Consider the following 19,513-nt stretch of genomic DNA (forward strand, 5'->3'; position numbering starts at 1 on the left):
TTTAAAGATTTTATTTATTTGACACACAGAGAGAGATCACAAGCAGGCAAAGAGGCAGGCAGAGAGAGAGGGGGAAGCAGGCCCCCCCCACTGCGTAGAAAGCCCTATTTGGAACTCAATCCCAGGACCCTGAGATCATGGCCTGAGCTGAAGGCAGAGGCTTTAACTCATTGAGGCCACCAGGTGCCCGGATTATGGTAATTTTAATTTTTCTTCTTTATCTGTACGGTCTAATTTTCTGTATCAAATACACATTGCTTTGAACTGACTGAGCCACCCATGTGCCCCCACCCATCGCTTTTATAAGAACAAATTCTATAATGCAGGATAAAAAAGGGAGATGTGGTAATGTGGTGTATTTGTGTGGGCCACACAAATATATCAGTTCTTCACCCCTGGAGCTTATAAATGTTTTAGTTTTGTAGATGTGGTTAAATTAAGGATCTTGAGTTGGGGAGATAATCCTGAATTAGCTGGGTGAGCTTTAAATGGGATGACAAGTGTCCTAATGAAAGAGAGGCAGGAGATCAAAGAGGAGAAGGCAATGTGACCTTGGAGGCAGAAACTGGGGTCACGTGACTACGAGTCAAGCAAGTCCAGCAGCCACCTGAAGCTAAGAGAGGCAAAAAATAGATTCTCCGCTAGAGCCTCAAGAGGGAGTGTAGTCCTGCCAACACGATTTCAGCCCAGTGATACTCACTTTGGGTTTCTGGTCTCCAGAATGTGAGAAAATAAATTTCTCTTGTTTTAAGCTATCCAGTTTGTGGCATTTTGTTACAGCATAAGAAACAAATGCCGTACTATACATGGTAAAATAAACACAATTCTATCCACTTTGGTTCAAGCAAATCCTCCAAGTGGCCCTCACAAGTTCCCTTTGCAAATGGATTTACAGTCAAGTGTTTTCCATGCTTTTAAAATAGATAATTCTCTAGACATGTCAGCACACTAAGTTCCAACAACTATGTCCCTTGCACTTTTGCTCTTTCTCTCAGTCTCTCCCACCCCTTACTGTCCTGGGAGTGTAAAATGGTGGAAATGCCCAGGACTCTGAAGACTAAAGATGTGAGTTCAAGTGTGGGTTCCATGGTGTGACTAAAACAAGTCACAAGCCTCTTAGCGATAAAATGGTAGTGACCCAGTTTGCCCTGGGATTGTTCATAAACATCGGCTGAGCTACTGTGTCAGAAAGCACCACACCAGGGCAACTATTCTGTGACTTTAAGCATTTATAGATACTCATGCATTTCACTCCCAGTTTAATGGGGAAGAGGGAAAAAATTCACAGTACTTTTCTCCTTGGTGGCCTGTAATTTATAACTCTAATAATCAGTCTAGAATTGTGCTAATCTTCTGCCAATGCGGTCAGAGATGGGAAGATACTGGGCCAAGTCATGTTTGGCAACTTCCTAATATGCCTCTCTAATGGAAGTTCAAACCTTTTTGACTTGGGAATTTGTGTTACATTGTACATAATACATATATATGTATACACACACACACACATACACACACACACAAAATTCCCCATCCTCAGCCCTTATAATTGGACTGTCAATTCAGATACACTATAGAGGCTTCAGTAGAAGAAAGTTAATGCTGGGGGACAGCTTTTTGATTTTCAAGGGAGCTGAAATCCTATCCTAAAATTAACATTTGCAAGAACTGGAGATATTTGGCAAGAAGAAAAAACTTCAAGAATATTTGATAGCTGTGTTCAGGTAGTGCAGAGACATGGCATAGGGAAGAAGGAGCATGTCTGAGATGTTTATGAAAAATGTTATTTACAAGGAGTCAGCAGTTCATTCAAATGCTAAAGAAGACAAATGATAAAATGCACTTCCTAGGGTAATTAGTCATGCTTTTGGCTCTCCTTGAATTCTTGAACATCTTCCAACATGGGGTGGCGGAGGCAGGAAGGGGACTCCTAAATTGTGAAACCCACATCCCTAGAGTAGAAGCCAGAAACCCTTTCTCACAGCTTCCCTTGAAGTCGGCGTGTTATGTTTCCCTTGGATGCTGTAGATTGAAGGCCAACACGAGACTGCAGTTTGGAGCCAAGACAGTGCCAAGGAGAAAGCCTTCCTGGAGAAACTCCAAAGAGGCAGTCAGCTTTGGGCAGCAGCAGCACATTTGCTCCTGTTTCAGTGTTCTGGGGAGCCTGTGCCCAATGGTAGCAATAGTAGGGTTTCCAAGTGAGCAATTCAGCACTAACATTACTGTGCTTGCCTGCATGGCCTCCTTTTGTGACTCACTGGAGCTTCCTGAAGATTCTATGAGATGTCTGATATCCTGGATAAATTTCTTTTCTGCATAAATGCTCTGGAATATGTTCTCTTGTACCTTAGCCCCTAATTGGCATGGGTTCTCTAGGAAGTTAATGTTTGCTTTATGTGGAAAGTTAAATTCACTCTGATGTCTCTCTCGAATTTATGATTCTATGAATAAGAGTGGGAAAGGGTTGGAATGTGGGAAGCTGGGTGAGCAAATTTGACTGGTGTCCTACAAACAACATGCAATTAATTTTCCACCATAGGTGATTTACAAGCCAAGCTTAAAGGAAAGGAATGCCTGGCCAGCTCAGCTGGTAGAGCGTGCAACTCTTGATCTCAGAGTTGTGATTTTGTGGCCCCGTGTTGGGTGCAGAGGTTACTTAAAAATAAAAACGTTAAGGGGCACCTCGGTGGTTCAATTGGCTAAGTCGCCAACTCTTGACCTCAGGTGTTGATTTTGGGGTCATGAGTTCAAGCCCTGCATTGGGCTCCATGCTAGGGTGGAAACTACTTAAAAGATAAATGAATAAACTATTTAATAAAAAAAAATATTTAGGGGCACCTGGGTGGTTCAGTGGGTTAAGCCTCTGCCTTCAGCTCTGGTCATGATCCCAGGGTCCTGGGATTGAGCCCCACATCAGGCTCTCTGCTTAGCGGGGAGCCTGCTTCTTCCTCTCTCTCTGCCTGCCTCCCTGCCTACTTGTGAACTCTGTCTGTCAAATAAATAAATAAAATCTTTAAAAAAATACATTTAAAAAGATTTTTAAAAGATTTTGTCAGAGAGCCAAACAAGTGCCCATTTTTAAATTTTTTTAAAGATTTTATTTTATTTATATTTTAAGATTTTATTTGAGAGAGAGAGCACAGATGCAGGGGTGAGACAGAAGGAGAGGAAAAGGGAGAAGCAGACTCCCCAATGAGCACAGAGCTCCACATGGGGCTTGACCGCAGGACCCTAGTATCATGACCTGAGCCAAAATCAAGAGTCTGACCCTTAACCAACTGAGCCATACAGGTGCCTCTTAAGATTTTATTTTTAATGGTTGTTATTAATAAAACTACTATGCATATTTCTGTATAAGTTTTTGTGTAGATATAGGTTTTCATTAGATAAATATTTAGGATTGGAATTGATAGGTCACATGGTAAATATATATTTAACTTTCCAAAAAAACTGCCAAATAGATGTCTTTATGTGTTAGAATTTCAGTTGGTCTACGTCCTCTCCAATATTTAGTATTATCAGTCCTCTTAAATGTAGTTATTCTAATGAGTTTGCAGTGTGGTTGTAAATTTATATTTCCATTCTGACTAATGATGTTGGGTACCTTAATGTGCTTATTGGCTAAATGAATATTTTCTTTCAGGAAATATATCTTTGAATTCTTTGTCCATGCTTTAATGACAATGAGTTATAAAAATTTTCTAAGTACTCTAGGGACAAATCATTTGTCAGATATATAGATTGTGAATATTTTCTTTCAGTCTGTAGTTTATCTTTTCATTGACTTAATTTCTTCAAGTTTCAAAATGTTGTGAAGCACAATTCAGCATTTATTTCTTTTATGAGTTATGCTTTTTGTATCATGTTAAGACCTTTGTTAATCCAAGATAGCAAAGATTCCATCTGCAATTTTAATCCTCCTTTGCCCTGTAATATAATATAGTCAGAGGTTCTGGGTATTAGGAGCGGATATCTTTGGGGAGTCATCATTCTGCCTACCATGTATGTCCATTATCAGAATGAAGAACTGCTCTTCTGCTCCTACTTTGTTGAGTGTTTTTATCTTGTTTTTTTTTAATTTATTTTTTATTTTATTTTAATTTTTATTTATTTTATGACAAATTTTCTTATTTGATTATAGTTGACACACAATGTTACATTATTTTCAGACATACAACATAGTGATTCAAGATCTCTATGTCATGCCATGCTCACCAGTGTAGCTACCATCTATTGCACTATAACTCTATTACAATACATTGACTATATTCTCTATGCTGTGCCTTTCATTCCAGTGATTTCTTTATTCCATAACTGGAAGATTATATCTTCCTCAGCCCTTCACCCATTTTCTGAGTGTATTTTATCAAGACACATACTATTTATTGTTTGCTTCCCACACTGTGAAGTGTTTTACACTTACTATGTCATTTAACTCTTACCTATGACGGGATTATCATCCTCAATTTACAGAGGAGGAACTGAGGCTTAGAAAAATGAAATAACCTCCCCAGAGTAATATAACTAATATTTAGGATTAGAATTGATGGGCCATATGGTACAGCAGAAGTAAAATTTGAACAGAAATACATTAAAACTAAAAGCCAATGTTTTAGTAACTACCGAAATAAATTTGAGTTTAAATGTTCTTCATTTTCTGCACAAGGTCATCCACTTATCTCTTTATTCTTATTTTTAAATTTTATTTATTTGACACAGAAAGAGAGCAAGAGCACAAGCAAGGGGAGTGGGAGAGGGAGAAGCAGGCTTCCTGCTGAGCTGAGCACCTAATGTGAGACTCCAACCCGGGACTCTGGGATCATGACCTGAGCAGAAAGCATATGCTTAACTGACTGAGCCACCCAGGATCCCCATCCACTTATCTTTTTAAACAGCTTTATTGAGACATAATTCACATACCTTACAATCCACTAATTTAAGGTGTATAATTCAACAGCTTTTAGTCTATTCTCAGAATTTTATATCCAACATTACAATTTTAGAACATTTTCATTATCCCCAAAAGAGAATCTGTACTTCTTAACTATTACCCCTAACCCCAATGCTCCCCACCCCTACGCAACCACTAATCTACTGTCTCTACAGACTTGCCTATTCTGAATATTTCATATAAATGGAATTACAATACATGGTTGTCTATAAATGGCTTCTTTACTTAGCATAAGATTTTCAAGATTTATCCCTGCTGTAGCATGTATCTGCCCTTCATTACTTTTTATTGCCAAATAATATTTCAGTATATGGATATACCAAATTTTACTTGCTCTTGTGGATTAGAACTTCTTCATTTTTGGCTATTATGAATGATGCTACCACGACCATTAGTGTACAAGCTTTCGTGTGGACATATACTTCATTTCCCCTTGGCATGCACATAGGAGTAAAATTGATAGATCATATAGATCATTTGAGTAAATGACATACTGTTTTCCTAAGCAGCGGCACTACTTTACATTAATGAGGATAGTGTGTGATGGTCCCAACTTCTCCACATCATTTAAAAAAGGGATTTTTAAAATTTATTTGAGAGAGACAGAGAGTGCAGAAGCTGGTGCAGGGGAAAGCCAGAAGGAGAAGCAGGCTCCCCACTGAGTAGGGACCCATGATGCAGGGCTCCATCCCAGGACCCTGGGATCACGACCTCAGCTGAAGGCAGACAGTTAACTGATTGAACCATCCAGGCATCCCATCTCCACATCCTTGTCAACACTTGTTATTATATGTCTTTCCTACCACAGCCATCTTTATTGTGTGTAAAGTGGCACCTCATTTTGTTTGCATTCATTTGTTCTTTCACTTACTCATTTATTTTTTATGTAAAAAATAAATAAGTGCTACCCTACAAACCAACAATTGCACTATTAGGTGTTCACCCCAGAGATACAGATGTAGTGAAAAGAAGGACCATATTCACCCCAATGTTCACAGCAGCAATGTCTACAATAGCCAAACTGTGGAAAGAGCAGAGATGCCCTTCAACAGATGAATGGCTAAAGATGTGGTGCATATATACAATGTAATATTACTCAGCCATCAGAAAGGATGAATACCCACCATTTGCCTTGATATGGATGGAACTGGAGGGAATTATGCTGAGTGAAATAAGTCAAGCAGAGAAAGATAATTATCATATGGTTTCACTCATGTGGAACATAAGGAATGGCGCAGAGGACCACAGAGGAAAGGAATGGGAATGGGAATGGAATGGGAAAACTGAATGGGAAGAAATCAGAGGGAGATAAATCATGAGAGACTCTGGACTCCAGGAAACAAATAGGGTTATAGAGGGGAAGGGGGTTGGAGAGTGGGGTAACCAGGTGATGGTTATTAAGGAGGGCACATGTGGTGATGAGTACTGGCTGTTATACACAACTGATGAGTCGTTGGAAAGTACATCAAAAACTAATGATGTACTATATGCTAGCTAACTGAACATGTTGAAAAAATAAATAAGTTAGTAGATAAATAGAACAATGACATTTTGTGATAAGTTCTGGGAAAGAAATAATCAGGATACTATAATAGAGATTGATGTGGTAGCCAAGGAATCTAGAAAGTTTACATTTAAGCTGGGGTCTTTTTTTTTCTTAAAGATTTTATTTACTTATTTGACAGAGATCACAAGTAGGCAGAGAGGCAGACAGAGAGAAGGGGGAAGCAGGCTCCCCGCTGAGCAGAGAGCCCGATGTGGGGCTCGATCCCAGGACCCTGGATCACGACCAGAGCGGAAGGCAGAGGCGTCAACCCACTGAGCCACACAGGTGCCCCAAGCTGGGGTCTTAAGGGTGAATTTAACCAGCCCTAAAAGTGCCAGGAAAGAACCTTCCAAGCAGAAGGAAACAAGCACAGAGCCTTAGAGGTAAGAAAGATCTTGGCTAATTCTAAAAAATGAAAAAAAAAAAAAAAAAAGCCAGAGTAACAGATTGCAAGCAGGAGAGTGACATGAAAGGAGTCTGAGGAGGTAAGCAAGAGATAGTAAGGAATTTGGATTTTACCCTAAATACAGTGGGAAGCCAAGGAATGATTCTACATTAAACATGGTGACATGGTGTTTGTGTTTTTAAAGGTTGCTTTAGCCGCTCCAATGTAAAACCAGTTAAAAAGTGATTGCAGTTGTTCACGTGAGAAATAATAGTAACTTGAATACGAGTGGTGGTATCAAAGATGGAGAGAAGTGCTTTCCAGCTCTGTGAGAGGAAGAACAAGCAAAACTGGATGGGACTCCGGTAAGTGACAGACAAGAGTCAGTAATGGCACTGAAGTTTCTGGCTTTGATGATAAAGTGAATGAGGGTGCCATCTACCAAAATAGAAAACCAACAAGTGAAAAATGAATTAGCAATGGTATGGCATACTGGTCCTTATGTAATGACCCTACAATGTGCTTAAATACATTCTGAGAGCTTTCAATTCCGTTTTTCCAGATTTACCATCCAGTCCTTTAAGTGTACACAACATCTGCTTCCTTGGCTATAAATTTAATGACAGTTGCCTGCGGTCAGGGATTTATTTACCTTTACATTACTGTTTTTTGTATTAAATTCTTCTCTCACTAGCATTAACTAAAAATTGAAAACACTTCCTTTCATTCCCATTCAGATTTCTCTCCTACCCACTATTTAGATTCTGTCCACTTTTCAAGTACTTTAAAGTATCATAAGGTAATTGAAATCAATGAAATGAAAATTGAAACAACAAAATATGTATCACTCATCACATTAGCGTGTTTGGAAAAATTACTATAGCTAGCGTTAATAATGGAAATGGAGTAGGGAAAGAAGTACTCTTACACTCAGTCAATAGAGGTACAACTTCTTGTTACCTCTATAACAGGACAAGTTAGCAATATGTATTTAAACACTATGGAGGGGCGCCTGGGTGGCTCAGTGGGTTAAAGCCTCTGCCTTCGGCTCAGGTCATGGTCCCAGGGTCCTGGGATTGAGCCCCGCATCAGGCTCTCTGCTCAGCGGGGAGCCTGCTTCCTCTCTCTCTGCCTACTTCTGATCTCTGTCAAATAAATAAATAAAATCTTTAAAAATAAATAAATAAACACTATAGAGATTTGTACCCTCTTTGACTTCAGTTATTTCTCTTTGAAAATCTTATCCTAGAGAAACATTCATGAATATGTACAAAGCTGAAAGTTTGTTTATCATGGTACTGTTTATAATTATGAACATTTGGAAGGAAATCCAATGTCCAAAGATAGGGAATTTTCTTTAATAACTATAACATCTTCACTAAATGAAATAAAAGGCAGCATTATAAATATAGAAAAATATATGGTGACATTGAAAATATTAATGTTGTAAAACAGTGTGTATGAGATAATATAATTTTATACACAAAATCCTTTCAAAAGGATTGTAAAATTTTACATGAAGATGTTAATGGTATTTACCTCTATAGGTAATATAATAGGGCAATTTTTCCTTTTTATTTTCTCTAATAAGTATGCATTAATTTTAAGATGAAAAAAGTTATAAAGATAACCAAAAAACAAGCCATGGGTTTCCTACTGGAGTTTGAGGTAATCCCAGTGACTATCACAGTTAAAGTTTCTTCATCTGAGTAAACTAGCCCTCTTAAACAATAGTTAAAACATGAAAGTCAAATTAGCAAATGAAACATAGCATTTGAAGGTCAACAAAACCATTATTTAAAGAAACAAAAGAGGACATAAATTCCTGAAACAAGATTCCAGAGACAAGAATCACAGTCTGAAAATCTCCTGACCTCAACTTCCCAAAGTCTGGATTGGAGGAATGGATGTCTACAATTTACTAAGATTATATGACAACCCAGTGACTGAGAATACAGCAGCCCTTGCACAGCAACATCAAAACTACTCTTTTAAGTTCTGTTGTGGCCACTGCAAGTTGAATGCAAGGTGTCACATTCAGTAAACAACCAGAGCTGTGTGAAGTGACCCACTAACTTGAATAGAGCCAAAACCCAAACAAAACAAAACAAAACACCACCACCACCACAAAACTTAAACATCAAAGGGGGAATACTGAACTCTCAGGAGTAGCAAAACACAATGCGGTTTCAGAGCATTGAGGTCGGAGCCCTGGAGTCAGATTACCAAAATCCACATCCTGATTTTGCCAGTTAGTATTTCTGTGATCTTTGGCAAGTGATTAATTTTTATATGCCTCATATTCCTCATTGTTTGTAAGATGGGGAAAGAATACCTACTTCATGAGTTTGAATTGAGGATTAAATGATTTAATGTAAAACATTGACAGTAGTTGGGGTGGGGGAGGCACAGTTGGTTGGGTATCTGACTCTTAGGTTTGGCTCAGGTCATGGTTTTGGGGTTGTGAGAGTGAGCCCTGTGTTGGGCTCCATGCTCAGTGTAGAGTCTGCTTGAGATTCTCTCTCCCTTTCCTGTTGCCCCTCCCCCTCCCTTTTTCTGGAATAAATAAGAAAATCTTTAGAAAAAGCACTTCGAGTTAGAAAAAGCACTTCAAGTATTACTTGGCACATAGTAAGTGCCATGAAACTGTTAGCTAAAAGTATCCTTGAAGGGTTACTATTACTGTTATATATCTAATTGGAGCTTCAGAAGGAGAGGAGAGAGAGAAAAGTAGTGGCACTATTGGAAGAGATAATAACTAAAATTTTCAGGAACTGAAGAAAGACAACAACCTTGAGGTTCAGGTTACCCAATAAATTCCAAGCAGTATACGCAAAAAGAAATCCATACCACTTACTCATTTCCACTTCCATTCTCTGCATACAGAAAGGCAAACACATATTAAAAGCAACCAAAAAGGGGCACCTGGGTGGCTCAGTGGATTAAGCCGCTGCCTTCGGCTCAGGTCATGATCTCAGGGTCCTGGGATCGAGCCCCGCATCGGGCTCTTTGCTCAGCGGGAGCCTGCTTCTCTCTCTCTCTCTCTCTGCCTGACTCTCCGCCTACTTGTGATCTTTCTCTCTGTCAAATAAATTAATAAAATCTTTTAAAAAAAAAAAGCAACCAAAGAAAACAGAGAAATCATCTTCAGTCAAATGAAGCTCATTTCCCAACAGCAACTAGAAAACAAAAGAGAGTGGAATATCTTCAATGTATTGAAAATATTTTAAAAGATTTTTTTCATTTATTTGAGAGAGAGAATCTTGCTTCCAAAGAAAGGAAAAAAGAATGAAGAAAGGTGATCAGAGCATAAGGGGCTTGTGGGACACCATCAAGTGGACCAAATAATTATGGTATTATGGAAATACCACAACGAGGAGAGAGAGAGAGAAAGGGATAGAGAAATTATTTGAAGATAAAATGACTGGGAATGTGCAGGTTTTAGAAGAGAGAGTTGAAGAACCAGAGGAGTCACCAACTGATTTGAGAAGCTAAGCACATCCAACTCCTGAAGTAAGTGTGACAGTTCATCTGGGTAACTATCACCTCTGTGGGGTCACAGCTAATTGTCTAGTGGCCTCCGTTGGTTGACAGGGTTTGCAAATAGCCTGAACGTAAACCATAGGACCATCAGGAGTAGCTGGAACTCACTGCATTTGTTCATCACCACATCTAAGAAGAGGCTTACAGTGCAATGGCTACTCCTTCACTTCTACCTTACAAATCTTGTACAAACTATTCTTTTGAGAAACTCTAACCTGAAGGCATATACAAATATGAATTCTACAAATCATAGTTCCAAGTTAACTGAGTGTATCCAGTACAAATGATCACATCCTTCAAATGTTTGCTCAACTGTCACTTTCCCAATATCCTGACAATCCTATTTTATTTTATATTTTTAAAAATATGGAATGCTTCATGAATTTGCATGTCATTCTTGTGCATGGGCCATGATACTCTTCTCTGTATCGTTCCAATTTTAGTATATGTGCTGCCGAAGCGAGCACCTGGCCATCCTATTTTAAATTGCAACTCATCTCACCTCCTTTGCAGGCTAACTGTTCCTAGATTGCCTGTAAATGGTGGTGTTCCAAAGAGTATCATTCTTGGTACTCTTCTCCCACTTACCACACTCTTCCTGGGACATCTCATCTATATTCATAGATGCAATTACCAACCATACACTGATGATTATGACACTACCTTCAGTTCAGAACTCTGTGCACTGAGTCTTTATTACCGAAGAGTAACCAGTCAGCTCAGCCTGCGTATTCTTAAATGCATGGTGTTCAAAACTTTCCCCTCTCCCCACACGAGGTCCTCTTCTTCCTCTTCTTCTGTTTCATCACTTGACAAATAACAAACACATCCAACCACCTAAGCAAGAAACATGAAATCACACTAGGCTCTTTCCTTTTCTTTAATCCAAACTCTTCCTATTGATCATGAAGTTCTGGGGATTCTTAAACTTAGTATATCTCATATATGTTTCCTCTTTGCCATCTCCAATGCTGCAACCAAAGCCCAAGACTTCTATTTCTTGCAAATGTCTCATACAAGTATGTGCTCTCGATATCTGATATGTCATTCCTTTGCTGTAATTCCTTTAATGGTTACTCTAACACTTCCAGAAAAGAAGGGGGGAAAAGCCAATCTTTGAATAGCATGCAAGATTATTAATGATCTTTAAAAAAAAAAAGATTTTATTTATTTATTTATTTGAAAGAGAGTAAGTGAGCGCACACAAAGGTTGCAGGCAGAAGGAAAAGTAGTTTCCCCACTGAACTGGACCCTCAGTGCAGGACTCAATCCCAGGACCTTGGGATCATGACCTGAGCCAAAAGCAGATGCTTAACCAACACAGCCACCCAGGCGTCCCTTATGATCTCTTCTTTACCTATTTATGCAATCTCATCTGTAGCCATTTCTCCCATCAGACTTAAACTCCAAAAAAATCTAAATGACTTCTGGTTTCCCAAGTACATTAAATGATCTCTGGAATATTAGGACCCAAGCTGACAGCAAGCCCCACCTCACCCCTCCCCCCGCCTTCTTCTCCAGAAGTTTTCACCCTCCTTTAGGTACCAACTTAATTGTTATCTTCTATGCAAACACTTTCAATATTCCCTTCTAATCTATTGCTCTACTGCTGATGCATCACGCATCTCTGCAAGTCTGTCTCATGTTTTACCCCAAACCCTCTCTCTCCAGATTGGAAGCCACAGTTATGTAACTTGTATATTAAATTTAAGTATATTTATTTAAGCGTTTAAAAACGTAGATGGGTCCGTAAATTTGGTTAAGTTTATCAACAGACAGGGCCTTGTAGTGAAAATAGCACTGGACTAGAAGTCAGAAGATTTGAGTACCATCCTAATTCTATTCCTTTCTTATTTGGGCCTCAGTGGTCTCCCTCATAATGTAGCTAGAGTACAGCCCCAGTTTCTGGGTGGCAATTTACAACTTCTCTGCTTCTTTATTATTACCCAATCCAGCCCCCTTCCTTTCACACCTGACTCTCGGAGGCGCTATATGATTTACTCAAAATCCCATGACAAGTAATCACTGTAATGGGAAAGCAAAGCAATCTTGGTATCCTAGACCGGAGTTGACCTCTAGGAACGTTCCGAGTTCTAAAATTCTGTAACCCATCCACTTAACAAAAACGTTATAAACAAGTATAGATAAGCTACAAGCGAAGAGACATAAAGTAAACAATAGCAGCCAAAAATGTAGGTGAAGCATCGAGGTTCCACGAATTAGAGGCGAACTTCCCATCCTCGGGCCAACTTCCGGAATCAACAACGGAGAGACCCAATCAGAACCTTTCTCCCGGGAGCCAATGGGAGAGCACATTACAAAGAGCCAATCCAAGGGCCGCTGTCACTGTTGTGATGCTGTCAGGGCGCCGGCGTCGTGGTGCTTGGGCGGTCGCCACCTAAAGGACTTCGTTGGGGCAGCCTCGGGGGCAGCTTGTCTCCGGCCTCGCTGCCAGCCTGCTCATCCCGGATCGCGGGCCTCAGCGTAGGGTGTGCGTGCGGGCGGGTGCCTGGGCCGCCTTGGGGCCTGGGCCCAGCCACAGAGGGGCCGCGAGATGCAGCCGCCGGGCCCGCCCCCGGCGTATTCCCCCACGAACGGGGACTTCACCTTTGTCTCTTCGGCAGACGCGGAAGGTGAGGCTGCACCCCAAGAAGGCCCGTCCCCCCCGTAGACGCGGGGTCCCACGCGGCGGGCTCTCTCCGGTGCTGAGGTGGTTGCGGCCGGGTGGGGACGGGCAGGAAGCCGACTGGGGACCGGAGCCCTCTGCGCCTGCCCGGCCTTCGGGAAGGGCCTGAGTGGCGGGCGGGGGACGACGTCCCAAATTCCTCGCCCCGCGTCTCAAGTGAGCCCACGCCACAGTAGGATTTTATTTCTGCAGTGACTTGCTGTTATTCAGAAAAGGGGTGGTTAGATTGGCCAGGGTAGGTGTCAGAATGAAAGCAGTGTAGGGGAGCGGTGGTCCTCTCTTATTTCTGGATAACTTCATGCTGGGCGTAGATTCGGTACTGCGAATACAAACTTCCCCCTGGGAGTTCGTGGGGGTTTTTGTTTTTTGTTTTGTTTTGTTTTGTTTTTTATGGACTCTGATATCTTGCGGACGTCCCAGTTTTCCTCCTGTTTTATAGTGTTTGACCTCAATATTCAGAGAAGTGGGCCCACGTATGTTTGAAACTTCTTGTAATACAGTTGGGTTGTTCCCAAAGGCTTTTACTTAATTCCTTGTCCTGTTGGGAGGAAGCAGTTCTGCTAGATTTTTCTTTTTCTCCAGGAAAGTTTGTTTTCCTCTTCTCTGTTCCTCACCAGACTCTCTGGAACCCGTATTTTTCTCTGCTAGTCAGTTTCAAATTCTACTTTTGTTAGACTATGTAACCGGACTTACTCCCTGATGATAAAAAAGATTACGCATAAAGCTGTAGAAATTTCAGTCTAGAGAAGAAGAACCTAGAGTTTGCCAAGAAATCTGGTTTTAGGGACGCTTTCGTGGTGCAGTCGGTTAAGCATCTTCCTTTGGCTCAGGCCAGGATCTCAGAGCCCTGAGATCAAGTCTCACATGGGGCTCCTTGCTGGGAAGGGAGCCTGCTTCTGCCTCTGCCTGCTGCTCCCCCTGCTTATGTTCTTTCTCTCTTTCTCTCTCACTGACAAATAAATAAATTCTTAAAAAAAAAAAAAAAGGGGAAAGAAATATGGTTTCAGAGTGCATCAGTTAGTGTAGCTTCTTTTCCTTTTCTTTGTTTTGTTTTCCTCTTGATTTGTGAGTGGTGGTGTTTGAAAAAAACCAATGTCGCATATGTTAACTATCTAAAATTTAAAGTTTAAAAAAAAAGACGGGCGGGGGGGCGCTTGGGTGGCTCAGTGGGTTAAAGCGTCTGCCTTCAGCTCAGGTCATGATCCCAAGGGTCCTGGGATTGAGCCCACATCAGGCTCTCTGCTCAGCAGGGAGCCTGCTTCCTCCTCTCTCTCTGCCTGCCTCTCTGCCTACTTGTGATCTCTCTCTGTCAAATAAATAAATAAAATCTTTAAAAAGATAAAGTTCTATTTTTTAAAAAAATGGTATTATAATTTTGGTTATAATTTAAAATGGAAAATATAATTTTTATTTATCATAGAGAACATAGCTGATACTGCTATTTTACTTTTTTTCCTAAAATTTTAAAAAAGATTTTATTTATTTGAGAGAGACAGAGCAGGTACAGGAGAAGAAGGAGAAGCAGACTTCCCACTGAGCAGGGAGCCCATTGGGGGCTGGATCTCAGGACGCTGGCATCATTACCTGGGCCAAAGGCATGTGCTTAGCCCACTGAGCCACCCAGGCTCTCTTGATACATTTATTTTAAACTTAATATGAATATTTGGTGAAATATAGCAACCCAAAGTATTTCAGTTTGTTTGATCTAAATTTGGTAGCATAGTGATTTGGGAGGTATATCAACTTTAATTTACTAGACTTTAAAAAAAATTGTCTTACCATTGTTCAGACTCATGTATCTGTGTGTATATGTGCCTTATCCACTCTAACCCACTGAAATAACTTTTCTCAAACACACCTAAGAAAACTAACAGTGATACAACAAGCTAACCCATTGACTCTATACTAAACCAAGAAGCCTGGAATAAGTAATCTTAACCTAACGGATGGATGTAAGGTTTATTCGAACTTGTCCATTTAGCTTCTAAGGATACAGACTCCCTGTATATCCAAAGATGTATAGACAAAAATAGATATATGTATAAAAATACCCTCAAGTGGATGACATTGTTCATTTTAAATTCAGAGGATTTTTTAAAGATTTTATTTATTTATTTGATAGAGAGAGAGCATAAACAGGGGGAGTGGAAGACAGAGAAAGAGAAGCAGTTTCCCTACTGGACAGGGAGTCTAACGCAGGGCTCGATCCAAGGATTCTGGGATCGTGACTTGAGCTGAAGGCAGACGCTTAACCGATTGAGCCCCCCAGCTGCACCTAAGTTTACAAAGTATTTTAAGCAAATGACTTCTTTGGTCTTTTTTTTTTTTTTTTAAAGATCTTATTTATTTATTTGACAGACAGAGATGACAAGTAGGCAGAGAGGCAGGCAGAGAGAGGAGGAAGCAGGCTCCCCGCTGAGCAGAGAGCCCGATTCGGGGCTCAATCCCAGGTCCCTGGGATCATGACCTGAGCTGAAGGCAGAGGCTTTAACCCACTGAGCCACCCAGGCGCCCCTTCTTTGGTCTTTATAAGAATTCTTCTGAGCTTCATTTTTCTTGTATTTTATGATGAAAATGAGGCTTAGAGAAGTTCAGTAACCTCCATGTGAAGGATCTGAATTCAGAGCTAATCAGAATTATTTCCATGAAATTGTGGTGATTCTTATATTTTTGTAAAAGAGTCCTGGGTTTACTTCCTGGCTTTGGCAGTTACTATACATGTGATGTTGCCCAAGTTACTTAGCCTCTCAGCTTCAGTTTTCTCATATACAGACTGGGAATTAATACACAAGTGCTGAAATAGTTTGCAGATGCACAGTACTTAGTACTATATCTGGAAGATGGAAGAGCTTGGTACATGGTAGCAATGATACTGCTGCTCAGTTTTCACTATTAACTGGCTCCACACTTATTTTTTATTGTTTTCGAACATGAAAATTTGACTCTACAACTCTCTTTTCTCTGGTTCCTAAGCATGTCATGTAAATTCTTTCTTCTTTACTCTAACCATGAGTATTTTCAGTGTATATTTTCCTTCTAAATTCTGTCCAGGTCTCTCTCAATGATACCTGTCTGTAGTATTTGTGCATACAAATCCTTTGTTATAAAATGTCCCATGGTGTCTTCTCTCCAGACCTATGCATATCCTGATCCTCATGCTTAGAAAGCCTTTCTCCTCCTTCCCTGGAGTTAAGACTTAAGACAGAACTGGAATGCTTCTTCCTTGATGAAACCTTGCTTAACTGTCCGTTAGAAACAGAGAATTCCCTGATCTTTTCTATACCCCAGCACTTACCACAGAATCCAGAATATAAACATCACAAAGTAATTGTTGAAGGAATAAATGATTTCGGCTTTTATCTCATATGACATTGATACTTGGGACTATAAAGCAGCACATTTTGGATGGTATAACTAAAAAATTACTGGATGTAGAGCCAGCAGACTTCAGTTAAAGTCCTGAGTCTTAGAGTAGCTATGTGATATCAGGCAGGTTACATAGCTTCTATAAGCTTCTGTTTTATCACCTGTGAAATGAAAAGCAGGGGCACCTGGCTAGCTTAGTTCATAGAGCATACAACTCTTTATCTTGGGGTCATGAGTTTGAGTTCCATATTGGGTGTAGAGATTACTTATTAAAAATTTTTTTCTAAGCGGGATGCCTGGGTGGCTCAGTTGGTTGTGTCTGACTGGACTTCAGCTCAGATCATGATCTCAGGGTCCTGGGATCGTTGGGCTCAGTGCTTAAGTGTGGCATCTGCTTGAGATTATTTCTCCCTCTGCCCTTCCCCCTACTTGCACATGTTTTCATGGGCTCGCTTGCTCTCTCTCTCTCTAAAATAAATAAATCTTTTAAAATTTTTAAAATGAAAAATATTTTTTTAAGATTTTATTTATTTATTTGACAGAGAGAGATCACAAGTAGGCAGGCAGTGAGGCAGGCAGAAGTAGATGTGAAGCAGGCTTCCTGCTGAGCAGAGAGTCTGATGCGGGGCTCTATCCCAGGACCCTGAGATCATGACTTGAGCCGAAGACAGAGGCTTAACCCACTGAGCCACCCAGGTGACCCTGAAAAATATTTTTTTAAAGATTTTCTTTAGGAGGGCGCCTGGGTGGCTCAGTGGGTTAAGAGCCTCTGCCTTCGGCTCAAGTCATGATCCCAGGGTCCTGGGATCGAGCCCCGCATTGGGCTCTCTGCTCGGCAGGGAGCCTGCTTCCCCACTCTCTCTCTGCCTTCCTCTCTGCCTACCTGTGATCTCTGTCTGTTAAATACATAAATAAAATCTTAAAAAAAAAAAAAAGATTTTCTTTATTTTTCAGAGCACAAGCAAAGGGAGTGGCAGAGAGAGGGGGAGAAGCAGGCTTCCTGCTGAGCAGGGAGCCCAGTGTGGGGCTTGATCCCAGTACCCTGAGATCATCACCTGAGTTGAAGGCAGACGCTCAACCAACTGAGCCACCTAGGTGCCCCCAAAAATGAAAAAAACTTTTGAAAAATGAAAAGCACACATAATATTTTGAGGTATTTAAGATGTGTATAAAAGCAAGTTCCTTAAGTACAAGTTAAAAGGACATGAGCTATGTATGAATAAGTCAGCAAATGAGTAAATAAATAAATAGTGAAATCCACCCTGAATACTCAAGTTGGTAGTGAAAAACTATCCAAAAGCAGCAATGAAATGCATGTCCGTAAATGCAAGAACATAATGATATATATATGTAAAGTGTAGTATAGAAGTCTTCAAGTATCCTTTGACTTGATTTTGTATCAGATAAGTAAGTAAGTCTTTAGCTGGTTTATGTCCTGGGCACTTAGTAATAAAGAATCTGCCTCAGTCAAAATTTGCATTTTAACAAGATCCCGCTGTGATTCATACGCATATTAAAGCTTGAGAAGCAGTGATTTAGAATGTTATGAATGGTTAGAAAGGGAGAAAGGAAATTTTTTTCTAGCTGTAAGATCTGGGACAGTTTAATGGAGATATTTTGCCAAACTTTGAAGGATAGATAATGTTTTTTTTTTTTTTTTTTTTTTTTTTTTTTATTTGACAGAGAGAGATCACAAGTAAGCAGAGAGGCGGGCAGAGAGAGAGAGAGAGGGAAGCAGGCTCCCTGCCGAGCAGAGAGCCCGATGCGGGACTCGATCCCAGGACCCTGAGATCATGACCTGAGCCGAAGGCAGCGGCTTAACCCACTGAGCCACCCAGGCGCCCCGATAGATAATGTTTTATATATAGGATGAACTAAGTACCTCCATGTGCAGGGGTCTGCTTATGAAGAAGTCCCTGACGGCAAGAAATGGTCTAATAAGAGTTTCGTTGTACGTAGTAAATGGTTTAAAAAGTATGGTTCAAAGGAGAAAGTGGTTTCTGCAGGAAGGATGAAGGAAGTCTTCAGGGATGACTTATGAGATGAGGTATATTTTGAAGGTTTTTTTTCCAGTTGAACAGAGGGAAGAACATTCAGTTAAGAACTGTGCAAGCACAGTACCTGTTGGAGGCTGTCCCTTGGTCTTATACTTTCTCATCTTCACAGACCTAAAGCAATGCTGATTTAGACCGTGAGCTCCTCACAGTTAGAAACTGTGCTTTGCTTATTTGCATTGCCTAGCACGGAGCTCACGGAGCCTCACAGGAACTCTGTGATGAATGAATGACCACATGATACTTTTTGATTAAGATAAAGGTGTTGTGCTCCTAGACTAGAAGTGAAGCCAATACTAATTCAAGAGAAATTCAACAAGTAGTTGGAAAGGTAATGAATAGAGACAACTAAGCAAGAAAGATGATCTAAGCCACCTGATAGCCATTTTCCTGTCTTCATATTTTTCTACCTCTAACTATCTTTGTATCTATTTTGAAACATTTATCTTTCCTGCAAATCTTAAAGGAAAGGTTTCTTCTCTCCTTTCCTAGGATAAGCCTCTGCTAGTGCTTTTTATCTTCCTGTCTTTTATGGAACCTTTCTTTATCTTCACTCTTTTTCCCTCTAGCATTTTCTATGTCTCCTGTTTTTTTCCATCTCTACCATCACTCACAGGTACCCTCCTCGTTGACAGAATTGTAAATTAAATCCACTTCCCTTTTTCCTTATTTTCACAGCTAGGCTGTTTTTTCCTGTTGTTTTGTTTTGTTTCCTGTTTCCTCAGCATCCAACAATCCCTACCACTCTGTTGGCACTTCACTTGCTACCTTTAATCTGCAGAAAAATCTTCAACAGTGTTTCTCAGCAGGAAAAGGTCCATGAGAACATAAATTTGACATATGACAAGTAATGTGTTAAGCTAAATTCCTTAATGCAGAATTCCCAGAGCCTTTAATATGAGTATTAGTTCTAAAACACCAAGTGGGGATTGTGGTATGCAGGATTTTCCAAACTTAGTGAACATCAAAAACCTTTCGTGAAGGG

General features: G+C 40.3%; 1 protein-coding gene and 1 non-coding gene across 3 annotated transcripts in view; one reads left to right on the forward strand and one right to left on the reverse strand.

Moving 5' to 3' along the window:
* Positions 1-10,782: 10,782 nt before the first annotated feature.
* LOC132022876 (U6 spliceosomal RNA) lies at positions 10,783-10,889 on the reverse strand. Its single transcript, XR_009405767.1, has one exon. It is a non-coding gene; the product is annotated as a U6 spliceosomal RNA (small nuclear RNA).
* Positions 10,890-12,743: 1,854 nt separating this feature from the next.
* Positions 12,744-19,513, forward strand: part of YIPF4 (Yip1 domain family member 4) — a 41,372-nt gene continuing 34,602 nt past the window's right edge. Inside the window, exon 1 of one of the 2 annotated variants that reach the window (XM_059405406.1) lies at positions 12,744-13,055. In XM_059405406.1, the coding sequence (XP_059261389.1) occupies positions 12,977-13,055 (79 nt within the window). In that variant the 5' untranslated portion in view covers positions 12,744-12,976. The remainder of the gene's footprint in view (positions 13,056-19,513) is intronic. The other variant, XM_059405405.1, reaches the window with a different exon arrangement.

This window comes from Mustela nigripes, chromosome 7 (assembly GCF_022355385.1).
Source record: "Mustela nigripes isolate SB6536 chromosome 7, MUSNIG.SB6536, whole genome shotgun sequence".
Taxonomy (NCBI): domain Eukaryota; kingdom Metazoa; phylum Chordata; class Mammalia; order Carnivora; family Mustelidae; genus Mustela; species Mustela nigripes.